The sequence below is a fragment of the Melozone crissalis genome, unplaced genomic scaffold (assembly GCF_028551555.1).
Source record: "Melozone crissalis strain CALT ecotype California unplaced genomic scaffold, PUWL_Pcris_2 ptg000027l_1, whole genome shotgun sequence".
Lineage (NCBI taxonomy): Eukaryota > Metazoa > Chordata > Aves > Passeriformes > Passerellidae > Melozone > Melozone crissalis.
In genome coordinates, this window is record NW_026535805.1 from 8,074,333 (window position 1) to 8,086,995 (window position 12,663).

Consider the following 12,663-nt stretch of genomic DNA (forward strand, 5'->3'; position numbering starts at 1 on the left):
TTTAGCATTTGTTATAATAATAATATATAGATATATATAAAAAAGAAGGTTGTTATCAAGGCATATTCTTGGCAGGATGTTGGATTTTTCTTTTTTTTTTTTTCCTAAAAAAAAAAAGCTTATAGGTTTAGTATGTTCTGTGTTTTTATTTGAACTGGATTGAAAGACAAACTAGTTTGTAACTTTTTTTCTGTGTGTCTGCAGGATTGGAGGAGCTGGGCTGGCGAACCGGCGCTCCCCGGATTGTTTGTTGCTTTCTGGTGCTGTCTTTTCTAATGCTGTTTGTTTGTTTCTTTTTTTTTTTTCGAACACAGATGGAATGGCTGCTGCTGGTGCGTATCATAACTTGTCTCCAAAGAACGACAACAACAAAAAAACCCCGAAACAAAAATCCCCTTCTTCCAAGGTCTCTCTATAAAAATAGGTTTGTTCAGTTCGTGTCATTTGCCCTTTTGCAAAATGCTTTGTTTCTCGTTTTGTTCAGCTCTCGGTGTATAGATAGATAGATATATAAAATAAAACCAACCAAAAATAGAGAGGAAGGAGAGGTTTCGCTTTCTTCGCTCGGTAACTTACTTGCAGGGCCGCCGCGGGGCCCCCCGGCCGCCGCCCCGCGCTCCCTCAGTCGTCGGAGATGGAGAGGCGGCTGAAGATGGGCAGGCGGCGGCCCGAGTCCAGGCTGGGCGACTCGGAGCCGCTGAGGGAGCCGGAGCTGAGCGAGCCGCTCAGGTAACTCTCCCGGTCGGAGAGCGAGTCCGGCGGGCTGGGCGGCGCGTCGAACACGGGCGACTCGGAGAGGCGGCGGAGGGGCTGGAAGCTGAAGGGCGGCGAGGCGGGGGGCGGCGGGCAGGCCCCGCCGGGCGGCGGCGGCTGCTGCTGGCAGCGGTAATAGGCGGCGGCGGCCGCGGCCGCGGCGGCGGCAGCGGCGAAGTTCTGGGTGTGCAGGGCGAGGGGGGCGATGAGGCTGCCCAGCTCCTGCCCGGAGAAGGCGAAAGCGTTGTTGGCGCAGGGCGGCGAGAGCAGCTCCTCGCAGTAGGAGGCGGAGGCGGGCGGCGGCGGCGTGCGCGAACCGCCGGGGCTCTCCAGCAGGGCGGCGTCCAGGCGGCCCCCGGGCGGCGGCGGCGGCGGGGCGGTGCCGTGGGGGTGCGGGGGGTGATGGTGGTGGTGGTGGGCGGAGAAGCCGGAGAAGCTCAGGCTGTGGTGCAGCTTGGGCCGCTCGCCGCCGCGCGGGTGCCCGAAGCCGCCGCCGCCCAGCGGGTGCTCGCGGGGGGCGAAGGCGCGGAGGTCGCCGGTGCTGCCGGCGGGGTGCGGGGCCGCGTGGTGCGGGTGGTGGTGCGGCCCGGCCGCGGCGGCGGGCGGGGGGGCGGCCGTGCCCCCGCCGGGCGCCGGGCGGCGCTCGTCGGCGTTGTGGATGAAGTGGCAGCGCGGGCCGTAGGGGCAGAAGCCGATGGTGTGGAAGGTGCGGCAGAGCTCGGTCTTGTACTTGGGGTGGCGGGTGAGGCTGCGCAGCTCGTGGAAGCCGTGAGCGAACTGGCACTTCTCGCCGTACTTGCAGGCGCCGCTCTCCTCGAAGGGGCGGCACAGCTCCGTCTTGTAGCGCGTCGAGTTGATGGGGGCCCCGCCGCCGCCGCCGGAGCCGCTCCCCTTGCCGGCCGCCTGCTGCTGCTGCTGAAGCTGCTGCATGAGGTGCTGGCTGCGCTCGCCGTTCTCGCTGAAGGAGCGGTCCCGGAACTTGTTCTCCTTGTTGAGCAGGGCCGTGGGGCTGCTGCTGCCGCCGCCTCCGCCGGAGCCCGTCTCCTTCAGATTGCCGAACGAGGAGGAGGAGGAGGATGACGACGAGGACGAGGATGTGGAAGAAGAGCTGGAGCCGGTAGGGCTGGGGAACTTGGAGCCGCCGGCCAGCGCCGTCAGGTTGCTGGTCGAGTGCCGCCGCAGGAAGCCCGGCGCGAAGCTGGAGCTGGGAGGGGTCACCGGGGTCCCCACGGCTTTCTTGTCCAGCATGCTGCTGAGGTTGGTCAGGGACTTCTCCGTCTGCCGGGGCGGGGAGAGGGGAGGGGGTGGGGGAGACAGCAGGAGAGAGAGAGGGAGTTGCGGGTGACCGCCTGCCCACGGCCACGGCTCCCCACCGCCGCGGGAGCCGAGGCGGGGGTCGCGCCGCCCGGCCGCCCCGCAAAGGGGGTCTGCCGGTAGCGCCGGCGGGCAGCACAGCGCCGGGGAGAAGCTCCCGCGCCAGCTCTGCTGCATTTGCAACTTTTTTCAAAAGTTCCTCCTAACAGCGCAACATGCGGGCAGGGGCTGCAGGGCGGCCCGGCTCCCCCGCGGCTGCAGGAGCAGCCCGCCCCGAACGCGGCCGCCGGGAGGACATGGGGCGGCATTCCGGGGCTCGCAGCCTTGCGTCAGCCGCTGTCCCCGGCCGGCTGTCAGACCGTGACCCGCCCGCACAGCCCGGCCCGGCACGGGCCTCCCGCCCCGCCGCGCTGCCCCGGTAGCCCGGAGCGCCGCTGTGCACATGGCGGCAGACCGCGTCCCGCCCAGCCAAACGCGCTCGTCCCTACCTTGCACAAGAAGTCAATGTCGTAGAAGGCAGATAAAAGTGTCGTCGACATTTCTAGATCCTGTAATGGTCGGATATACAGGAAGGACCGAAAGATCCCGCTCTCCTCGGAGGGTTTGGAAAAGCCACGACTAAATAGGAGAGGGCCGTCTGCTTGAGATCCGAAACGGTCCCGACTCCTTCCCGGCGGGACGGCGGGTGCCGGGCCGAGGCGGCGACGGCGGCTGCACAGCAGCGGGCGAACTGCGGGAACTCAGCGGCTCCCCGCGCCGCTCCCATATAAACGCGGCTGCCGCTGGTCGCGGGGGCGGTGCCGCGCTCCGCCCGCCCCGCTCCAGCCCGCCGGGCCCGCCCCGCTCCACCCCGCCGCCGGGCCGCCCCGAGTCTCACAGAGGGCGCTGGCAGCGGCGGCGGGGCAGGTTCGTGGGGAGCGCCTGTGCTGCAGTGCGCCCGCAGCGCGGGCGGGACGAGGCGGGGGGAGCGGGGAACCAGCCGAGGCAGCGCTCACGGCGCCCTACGGGCTCGGCCCCTCGGAGCGCCCCGCTTCTCCCCGACGCCCCCGCTGCCCGCGCACGGCGGCCGCGTCCCCGGCCGGGTGGCGGCTCCGCCGAGGGCAGGACGCGCGGGGCCGCGGGAGAGGCGCGGCAGCGCCGGGACACTTCTTCCCCGCGCCCCGCCGAAAATAAACTTTTGCCACGTAATTGCTCGAAACAAAGGTCGCGACCGCGCTGCCCCGGTGCGGCTGGCGGGACGGGGCCAGGCGCGGGTTGCGCGCTCCGCCGCTTCTTCCCTCTTTTCAGGGAGCTCGGGTTTGGCGCTTACTTTCTTTCAGAAGTTTGGGAGAGGTTGGCAGCCAGGCGCGGAGGCGAGCTGGCATTATCCTCCCAGCGGCCTGACTGATAAACTACCCCCACCTAACCCTGTCTGCATCTCCTTCCCGCACCCCGCAGCCCTCCCACGTCTCTTTTTCACGTTCGGCCCCTTCCTTCCTCATCCCCGCCAAGGTCCTGTGAGACCCCTCCGAGTCCCCCGGCCGCCGCCCCAGGTGCCCGCCCCCGCCGGTGCCCGCGGCGAGGCGCCCTCCCGGGACCGAGCCGGCCGCCGGCCAAGGCGGGCCGGGAGCCGCCGTGCAAAACACCCCCGCCCCCCCCGCGCCGATAAGGCCGCGCAAACACGACGTGGGAACGGCGGCGGCGGCTCCCCTGCACCCCCGTCCCCTCCCGCGTTTGCTCGGCCCCGGGACAAATGGGAAGGAGAACAGAGGCGGACGGACGGACGTGTAAAGTTTTATGGCCGCTAAAGCCAGCAGAGGCGTTTGATCCTCTTCAGCTTCCGAGCCGGGATGGCAGTCCCGCGCACTCCAAGGGACCAAACCCGACCACGTCAGCAGGAGCGCGGCGCTGTGCAAACACATTTGCAGAGGAAAGGAACCTCGGGCTGGGGGCGGGGGTGTCACCAGAGCCCCTCGCCTCGGGTTTGGCGCTCGCCCCCCGCTGCCCAGAGGCTCACGCGTTCCTCTGCTTCCTCCCCCCGTCCTGCACCTCGCACGCCGCTGCGGGAGGGAGGCTGCGGCGGGACCCCGCCCGCACCCCGCACCGCCCGGGAGCCGCCACCCACGGCCGGCCGAGCCCGGAAACCGGGATCGAAATCTGCCGGGAAAGACGAGGAGCTGGGCTGCGGAAAGCCCAGACCTCGCGTCCCGGCAGTCCCCTGGGGCCCGTCCCCCGCTCGGCGAGCGCTGCTGGGCTCGGCCAGGCCGGCTCCTGGCCCCGCTGCCGGCCCCTCCCGCTGCCCGCCGGCCGGCGGGGACGTGCCGCCCCCCAGCGGCCGCCGGCTCCTCCGCCCCGCGGTGCCGGGACACGTCCCACGTTCCTGCTCCTTCCCCTCCTCCCGCCCCGCCGGGGCCACGGCTCCCGGCCCGGCAACAGGCGCTACCCCGCACACGGGAACGCGGGGCTGCTGCCATAACGCGTATCGCTTCCCATAACCTTCTCCGGGCCCGGTCGGAGTCGCCTCCGCACTGACCCGAGTTCAAACTCTTCCTCCTCCCACACAACTCTGCGATGGAAACATCACCTCGGAGCTGATCCTGCCCGCCAGACAACCGAGGGAACAGTTTACTGTGACAATCATGCACGGATCAATGTGTCAACGCCATTGGGAGGAATACTTTGATAAACTGACTTTGATCAAACACACGGCCGATAAGGGCTCTGGCATCAGGTTTTGCTCTCTCTCTCCTGCAATCGCTCCTCGGGGTCTAAAGGTTCTTCATTGAGTAGTTACACAGTAACCCATCATCAGCACCGTGTGGTGAAATGTATGTGCACTGATATAATTCTTATTTGCTCTCTTATAAACTCAAGCGGGATGACAGAGGTTCCAGTTGCGTCTTAAAACCACAATAAGGAAGACCAAGTTCTGGAGCTGTTTGGTAACTGATTAACCAAGTCCTCAAGGCTTCACAGAGTTTTACAGTCACTGTGGGTCTATAACTGTGCTGTCACCTGGCTGCATGTATCGATTTGCCAGTATCAAGTATATATGTATATGCATTTTAAATTCTACCCAGTTAAAAAAGAAGCCAATGTTACTACATAGTCTTATGCTACCCACTGACATGAGCAAGGTCTCAGAACTTTACGGTGATTTTGATACATACAAAGTTCTTTTTGTCTCCTACTACAGAATCTGTTGCCACACTAGTTCAGAAATGATGGAAAGATGTGGCAGAATCAGCAGCTGTTAATTAATTGTACAGGTCTTGACTATTTTTTTAAGAGTGGCTTCCAGACACAATCTGGGCTATTCTTTCCCCAGGAGCTCAAACCAGATGCATACAAATTAATTTTTAGCCTAACTCACAGCATGGCTCGTTAAGCTGGATAGCGAGCATCCTGTGAAACATCATTTCAGATTCCAGCATTTCTCTTTTGCCTACTGAAGCCTCAAGTTGCACCATAAATTACTTCTTACATAAGTAACACTGAATCCTGGAAACTTAGAGCAAATACTACACTTTTATTCCTAAATTCTGTTTGTTGGGTTTTTTTAAGTGGTGACTCTGCAGCGTTCAGCTGTCCACTGGACCCAACTCGACAGCTTAGCTCTACTTAGAGCAGAGTATCTACAGTCAAGAGAGCAGCGATCGGCTGTGGGGCACCGCAGCACTGCGAGCAGCGCCGCCCTAGCCTTACCCTGTCCGGGCCGAGCCCGATCCCGATCCCGGCACTCCCGGATCCCGATCCCGTATACCGGTGGGAGCGCGGGCCCGGCCCATGCGCGGCGGTGCTGTGGCGCCACCTGGCGGTCGCGCGGCGCACCGACCGAGCTGCTGTGGCGGGCCCGGCCGCGGGCCAAGCGCTCGGGCAGTACCTGGGCGGCACCGAGATTTGGGGCTAAACTGCGTTCATCACCATCAGCTGAAAGGCTGAAAGCAACCAGGCGTTCATCGGACATTTTCTTCTCCAAGAACACCGAAATGACGGCGTACAGGGCCGCACATCCGTGCTGTGGCGGGCCCTGCCACACGTCCGGTCACAGCCCTTGGCTATGGGAAGGTAACACAATCTTTTCACATCACTGTTTATTTTTTTTTGATGTCTCATTTTCATATCAAAACCCAATTCCAGCTCAGAGAAAGAAACCTTTCGATGCACAACAAGCTTTTTTGTGCTTTAGACACAGCAAGGCCCAGGAGCACTCAGAACAGTCCCTACAGCTGCCCCAGCTGGTGGAGCATCTCCAGCATCTCCCAGAAGCGAGGGCAGCAGCACGGACACACCTCTGGAACCCTTCCCTGCTCCTCGGCAGGACTCGCTTTCCAGGCCTGCTTGCAGAGCAAGGTGTTTGAAGGGAAGATGGAACTGTTTTGTTTGCAATGGAACAGCTGCTTCGTTTTGAACACAGCAAGTCTTCATTTCAAAGCCATTTTATGAAAGTAGTTATTTGATTTAAAGGAGAAAAGTGGCATGCAGAAATCTAACTAGTGTTGTTTCAATGTGCAAAACAAGGTTACTACCAAAGTGAAAATCCTTGTCTTCCTCCAGAGGAAAATGCAGAAAAATTTAATATATACTCTAAAAATTGCCATAAACAAAGAAGTCACGGTTTGTTTTTCTATTAGAAACACTTAAAGGTTTTTAAAAAGCATATTAATTTCATAAGTCACAAGCTACATCTTGAAATGAGACCAAAAAAATAAACTTTTTCTTGGTATTAAAATACAGGAGGTAAAAATGTGGAACAAAACATAACAGAACTACAGGTGGCCTGCACCTGGATGAATGGAAAATATTAAATTTAGCTGCTTTACTTCCTACAGTAGCTGTAATAAACAATGCTCAGCTGAATGAAATTAACAAATGCATTTAAAAGGAAAAGTCTTCCACTGCACGTCCCATTAAAAAAAATCAATGCACAATTAATTAACACAAAAAATGTAGTTCTAGCCTGAATACTGAAGGTACTGCAGGTTTCCTGAAGTCATCACAGCAATCCCTGATTCCTTGAACATTGCTGGAATACAGTCTCCCTGCCCATCCAGTAATGTGTGCAGCTCCCTGAGGATGAAGTTTTAGTAATTTACTTTTCCAGATTTTCATTTTTGCAAGTGTCATCAGGCTTCAGCAGATTTAATATTTTAAGACAGACTGATATTCTCTCCCTTTGAATAGCCAATCTTGTGAATTCTGGAGTTCTGGCGAACTCTGGAACTGGAGGTAGAGCTCCAAGAAGGTGTTCAATGCGCTGGGCTTGGTCCAGTGCTATTCCTGATAGATGATTAAGCTCCCCATGATCTGGTAAGGTGAGGTGAGTCACTGATACAAGATGTAGAAGGTGCTTACTCAGTTGTCTCACATGAGTCAGCTTCTCTGCCCAAAAATTCACTTCTCCTTTATCAAACAGGGAATCATCTTCTTCCTTAACAAAAAGAAAACCAACTGTGATTAGAAAATGACTCGTGGTTTGATAACAACACGAAAATCATAAAAGATATGGAAAAGGATATATATAGAAATTATGACTGAGGCTGTCATAGAACAGCTTTCTATATTAAAAAACAAGGTAAACATTTATATACCTTTTCTTAAAGGTGTGGGAAAACACAGTAAAAAGGTTCCTACTTTACCCAAGAAATTTTACCCTCAAAGATGATGCAGTTATGGCACAAGTCTTGGGAAACAGTGGAAGTAAATAGCAGCCCTAATCCTTCACATGTGCTTGCCTTCCCCTATGAAACAGTATTATATTTCACAAAGACCTCTGTAAGCAGTATGGTAATTTGCTATATCATGGAGCTTTTTGACTTGATTAAATTAAAATTGCATCAGTCAGTCAAACATCAGAAATGCACACCTAAACTACAGACTTGAGAAAACATTCATTATATATTTCATGGGTCATATTAATTACCAACAAACTTCTCAAAGATGTAGCTGCTCCTGCTGGTTTACCTGACAGCATTATTTTGACTTTTCCAGTCTTTTCAAGACAAAAAGAACACAGTGTATTTATACAGTAACACCTTTCACAGAACCAGTGTGGCAAAGCTTTACAGAAACAATCCTGAAGTCAATGACTGATGTAAGCAAGACTGTTTCATGTGTTGTACAGAACCAGTCACATGGATGATGGCATAAAGTTACCAAATATTTAAATGCCATCTCTGGGAAAGCCAGCATTGGTAGAACACTGTTCTTGAATACCCAGATGTGCCTGGCATCCCCAACAACAGTTTAAATTCAAGGGAAGCCATCATCTGCAATAATACTGAATGTAATTACATCACAGCCTCAGAATGTTTCAGTCAATAATGCCTTGTGAAGTAACTTGATTAATTTCAATGTTTGCTTATTGATCTCTTCAATTTTATGCTGGTATTACCAGGAAACAGACATAAAACTCTTTTCATTCTAAATAATATCCATGTGAATTCTTTAAAAGACTGCAAATCAGTTAGTACTGCAGTAGCAATTACCAGGTTTCATCAGATGAGACATTTCATTCTATTCCTACCACAAGACTGCAGAACTATAGTGCTTCTAACATGCTATAGCAATGCTTGTTGAAATTACCAGGGCAGAAGTGTCCCCATCTCTTTGCAGGTCAGTGTCTCCCAAAAGCCACTCCAGCAGGACTGGGACACCAGCATGGATCTCCCCCCACCGCTGGAGCAGCTCACACACTATGCCAAAGGCTAAATCCAGGGCCATTGGAGCATTCACTATCCTAAAGGCAAACTCTGTTGAGAGAAAATATGTGTAAGAATATGGAGCAAGACCACAAACACTTTCAAATAAAATCAGCACAAAAATGATTTCTTGAAAACAGATGCTGAACTTACACAAACACGTGCAGAATGATAAATTATACTGCAAATAAATTAGATGGGTGTTTACTTCTGTGCCACTTGGGGCCTTCACTCAATTCCAGAATAATACATGAAGCAACTCAAAATGCTGATGCTTAATTTTTTTTCCTCCTGCCCATGTAGTGACATTTATTAATCTGGGTTTAAATATACAGATAGGTCTCTTAGAAACATCTCCACACAGTCCTGTCACTATTACATGGTGACCAATTTTGCCATACAAGAACTATGCTGTAGATCTCATGTAAGGTTTTCACTGGAACTCAAAACCTACAACACATGATATGTTTTTAAAGGGCTTGGATATAAAATGAGTAATTATGCAGTGTGTAATCTCTTTATATATAATAAGATATACATATACACACACACACACATGTAAGAGAGATCAGGCACGAAGACAGGCTTAGGAAAGATGTTTGAGAAGGGAAAAGCAGACACTGTTTACAACCCCATCACAGCGCTATATTTATACAGGTTTTGGCATCATGCCAGAGCTGTACACAAAGCTATCATCCACACTGCATTTCTTCCCTGAACTTCCTCACTGCTCTCATTTGGGGTCATGGTGATTTAACTCTCTGGGTCCTACTCTGCTTTGAAAACAGAGTATATAAAAATGCCACAAGTCCTGTGTGTCCACAGGTAATTTTCTTCCCTTGTAACTTTAATGCAATTTTTTTTTCTTTTTAAAAGGGCTGCAGGAAGAGGACCAGAAGAGGACAGCTAGTGGACAAGCCTCTTTAAAATCCCTATTACTGTAAAAAGGATTTTGGCAAAACTAATCCTTGTCCATAGTTACCTGCAAACTGAAAAATGTTCATTGAATGGTCTAAGTGGTGGTACATAAGGACATGCCATTCTTGATGGCTGTAATTTGGGAGCAGACAACACAGCACAGTCAGAATTTGGTAAGAATCCACACAGATATGAAAGGCACACCTTACTTTTTGTTTGTGACTGTATTTAAGAATTTCTCCTGAAGGAAAACAACCATCTACATGGAAGAGGCACAGCAGTGCCACCAAGACTTCTCCCTCAGAACCCACATTCAGAGCTAGAGCATGGACCCCTGTGCTGTGACCCCTCCCAAGGCCTCAGGACAGCTGCAGCTTTTCTGGGGCACACTGGCACAGCAGAGAAACTCACATTAAAACACCAGGATTAGGCAAATACACGTGCCAAAGAGTAAGGAAACATCTAAGGGCACAACAGACCGATGGAAAGATGAGTACATGCACTTGACAGACCAGGCAATGTAGTGAGGAGATTGGGGAGAATGAATTAGTATTTGAGATGATGAGGACAAAGGACCATAATAAGGAAGGGAGTGAAGGAGAAGGAACAGATGGTCCCTTCTTTATCTTGGAGTTAGATGAGGGTAAATGGAAATCTCCTTGAACAAGCAACAGGAAGGCAGGCAGTCAATCTCTTAGTGACACTAATAATATTACATACACAGTTTGTCTCTGCTAGACAGCAAAATCAAGTGTTCAAATCTGTTTTCTTCATATCAGGAATTATCATATTATCAGGACACCCCTGAGTTTTTTCTGTGAGGGAGCGCTTGAGAAGTGGTGTAGTGCGACATTTCCATCCCATTTATTTTAGGCATTGGGGTTTTTAAGTATCGTTTTTGATGACACTCCTTTCCAGGAATTTGTTGGGGATTTTTTTTTCTTTTTTTTCTTTTTTTTGGGGGGTGTGTGTGTTTGTTTGCTTGAGGTTTTTTGGGTTTTTTTGGTTTCGTTTTTTTTTTTTTTAAACTTGCTTTCCCTGTTGCTGTGTCCCATTTGGTACCAGTCTGATACTCTAAATAATGGACACAGTGATTGTCTTCTTTGTTTTGGCTTGCTTAGGCTTAGATAGGAAACAGTTTCATTCAAGTGCAATAGGGACACCTCAGCAATACTGGCAATCTTCAGAGCTGAAAAAACAGAGATCAAAATGGAGTGTGGTGTTCTGAGCCTGAAGCAAACATCCTGGTTATGAATGCTTACAAAACACAGTATTTTAAACTCAGCTCTTTTGAATTCTTATGATATTTTTGAGTTTTATGATGATTCCTGAATGCCTAAGATTTTAAGTATTTATATAAGGCCTCTTTCCTTATGCCACTTTATTTGTATTGGAATATTTAGCAGATTAGGTGATGCTGGGAGCTAGAAACCAAACATGATACTTCCCACTGCTGTTAGCTGTTGCTTTGGAGGACCAATTATAGATAGCACTGCCAGTTCTGGGGCCTTTTTAACATTTAGTCTCCTTAAGTATAAATACATACAGTGATGCTCTTTTTGTGGATGAGAACGCTGAACTGCTGAGAAATGCATCAAGAAATAGATGGGAGCCTCTAATTGTGGTATTACGTGACCATGCTGAAAACTACCAAGAGGTAGCAAAACAAGTAATGCTGAGGTTCTGCTTAGACTAAACTTGCTTGCTAGCAGTTTTTCAACAGCATGACACAGAAGAAAAGGCAGTTTTGTGGTCACAGAGTATAGCAGTCTAGTAGAGAATCCTACAAGTTGCAACAAAGGAAATGGCAAGTCCTTTTTTCTTGCTGGTTTTTTCTTCTTCAAATTAAAAAAGAGAAAAGAATACAGGAAAGGATATGTAGCACCCAGGAAAAACTTGAAGATCCTGAACACTGACCACCTTTCTGTGAACTGCAGGTTCTGCAGCCATTTAACTGATCAACAAAACTTGTGTGTCAGTTCTGGTGTTGAGACCAGAGAAAACAAAGCAACATCGCTTTGAAAACACTTTAACTTAGGGTTCCAAAATCTGGCTAAGAGTATGCCTACCTTGCAAGGGCTTTGTGTTAGAGAAGCTAGTATAGGAGTATCTTGGTACTTCAGGTGCTCACAGAGACTCAACAACATACCAGTGTCTGGCAGATGAAGAATTTTCACTTCCACCTGCTCATTCCATCCCACTCCTGCAGAGTATCAGGAATGGCTCCATGATTTCTGAAATGCTCCCCAGCTGCTGTTACTTACAGAACACCCTGATATTAACTGACTTTGATATCAGTTTACACAAATCTGATGCTAGACTAGTTCAGGATTAGATTTGTGGACAGTCAATGCTACACGGATAATTAAGAGATATAGCATAAATCCAAAAGAAGTGTATTAACTCTCCTAAGCTTGGAGTGCTGAAATAATGCAAATGGGTAACAGCAAGCAAATTTACATAGGTACCCATGATTTAACAGGTAAAAATCACTTCTACAGGGGGAAAATGTTTTATTGCAACTCTAAAAGTAACTGCCAGGGATGCTGTAAGCATGCATAGAATCTTTAAAGATACCCACAAAAGGTGTGTGTCTTGTCAAAAGAAATGTACAGTCTTCACTGTTTACAAGAAGTGCTCCTCACATCATCATCTGCCTGCAAAGGCAGGGCTGATTTTCAAGAAGCCACATATTACACATGATGCTGTGTTTGTGACTCATGCTGTGACTTCAGAGAGTGCTCTGAGCAAGATGCAAGTTCACCAGGGGCAAAAAGGGCAGGTGGCTTCCCTTTCACCACAGCCCCCAGGCCCCTGATGCTTAGCTGGGAGCCAGCTCAGGTACTCTGCTGATCACCTGGTAAATGAAGGCTCAGAAGAGCACAAAAGGCATTTGGCACGCAGCTCTGGCGTGTGGGCCCTTCTGCTTGGCTGGCAAGCTGAACTGGTTGCCCTGCAGTCAGAACTGGGGTGGCTGGGGGCCGGGGAAGGGCAGATC

At 51.5% G+C, this 12,663-nt stretch overlaps 2 protein-coding genes across 2 annotated transcripts in view; both read right to left on the reverse strand.

Annotated features, from left to right (window-relative positions):
• Positions 1 to 281: 281 nt before the first annotated feature.
• ZFP36L2 (ZFP36 ring finger protein like 2) lies at positions 282 to 2,640 on the reverse strand. The gene is made up of 2 exons (XM_054280584.1): positions 2,556 to 2,640; positions 282 to 2,031 (listed from the first exon to the last, which is right to left on the reverse strand). The coding sequence occupies exons 1-2, from the start codon at positions 2,604 to 2,606 to the stop codon at positions 622 to 624; spliced, it is 1,461 nt and encodes a 486-aa protein (XP_054136559.1). The 5' UTR covers positions 2,607 to 2,640; the 3' UTR covers positions 282 to 621.
• Positions 2,641 to 6,658: 4,018 nt separating this feature from the next.
• THADA (THADA armadillo repeat containing) overlaps positions 6,659 to 12,663 on the reverse strand; it is a 152,066-nt gene continuing 146,061 nt past the window's right edge. Inside the window, exons 37-38 of the mRNA XM_054280582.1 lie at positions 8,632 to 8,798; positions 6,659 to 7,477 (exon numbers count right to left, since the gene is read on the reverse strand). Of these exons, the coding sequence (XP_054136557.1) occupies positions 7,139 to 7,477; positions 8,632 to 8,798 (506 nt within the window). The 3' untranslated portion in view covers positions 6,659 to 7,138. The remainder of the gene's footprint in view (positions 7,478 to 8,631; positions 8,799 to 12,663) is intronic.

What these genes read in the sequence shown, in the direction of transcription:
- ZFP36L2 (XM_054280584.1), bottom strand. Translation starts at nt 2,606, where the DNA reads ATGTCGACGACACTTTTATCTGCCTTCTACGACATTGACTTCTTGTGC. An exon ending in ACATTGACTTCTTGTGCAAG is followed by an intron (nt 2,032 to 2,555) that starts GTAGGGACGAGC and finishes CCGCCCCGGCAG; the next exon opens with ACGGAGAAGTCCCTGACCAA.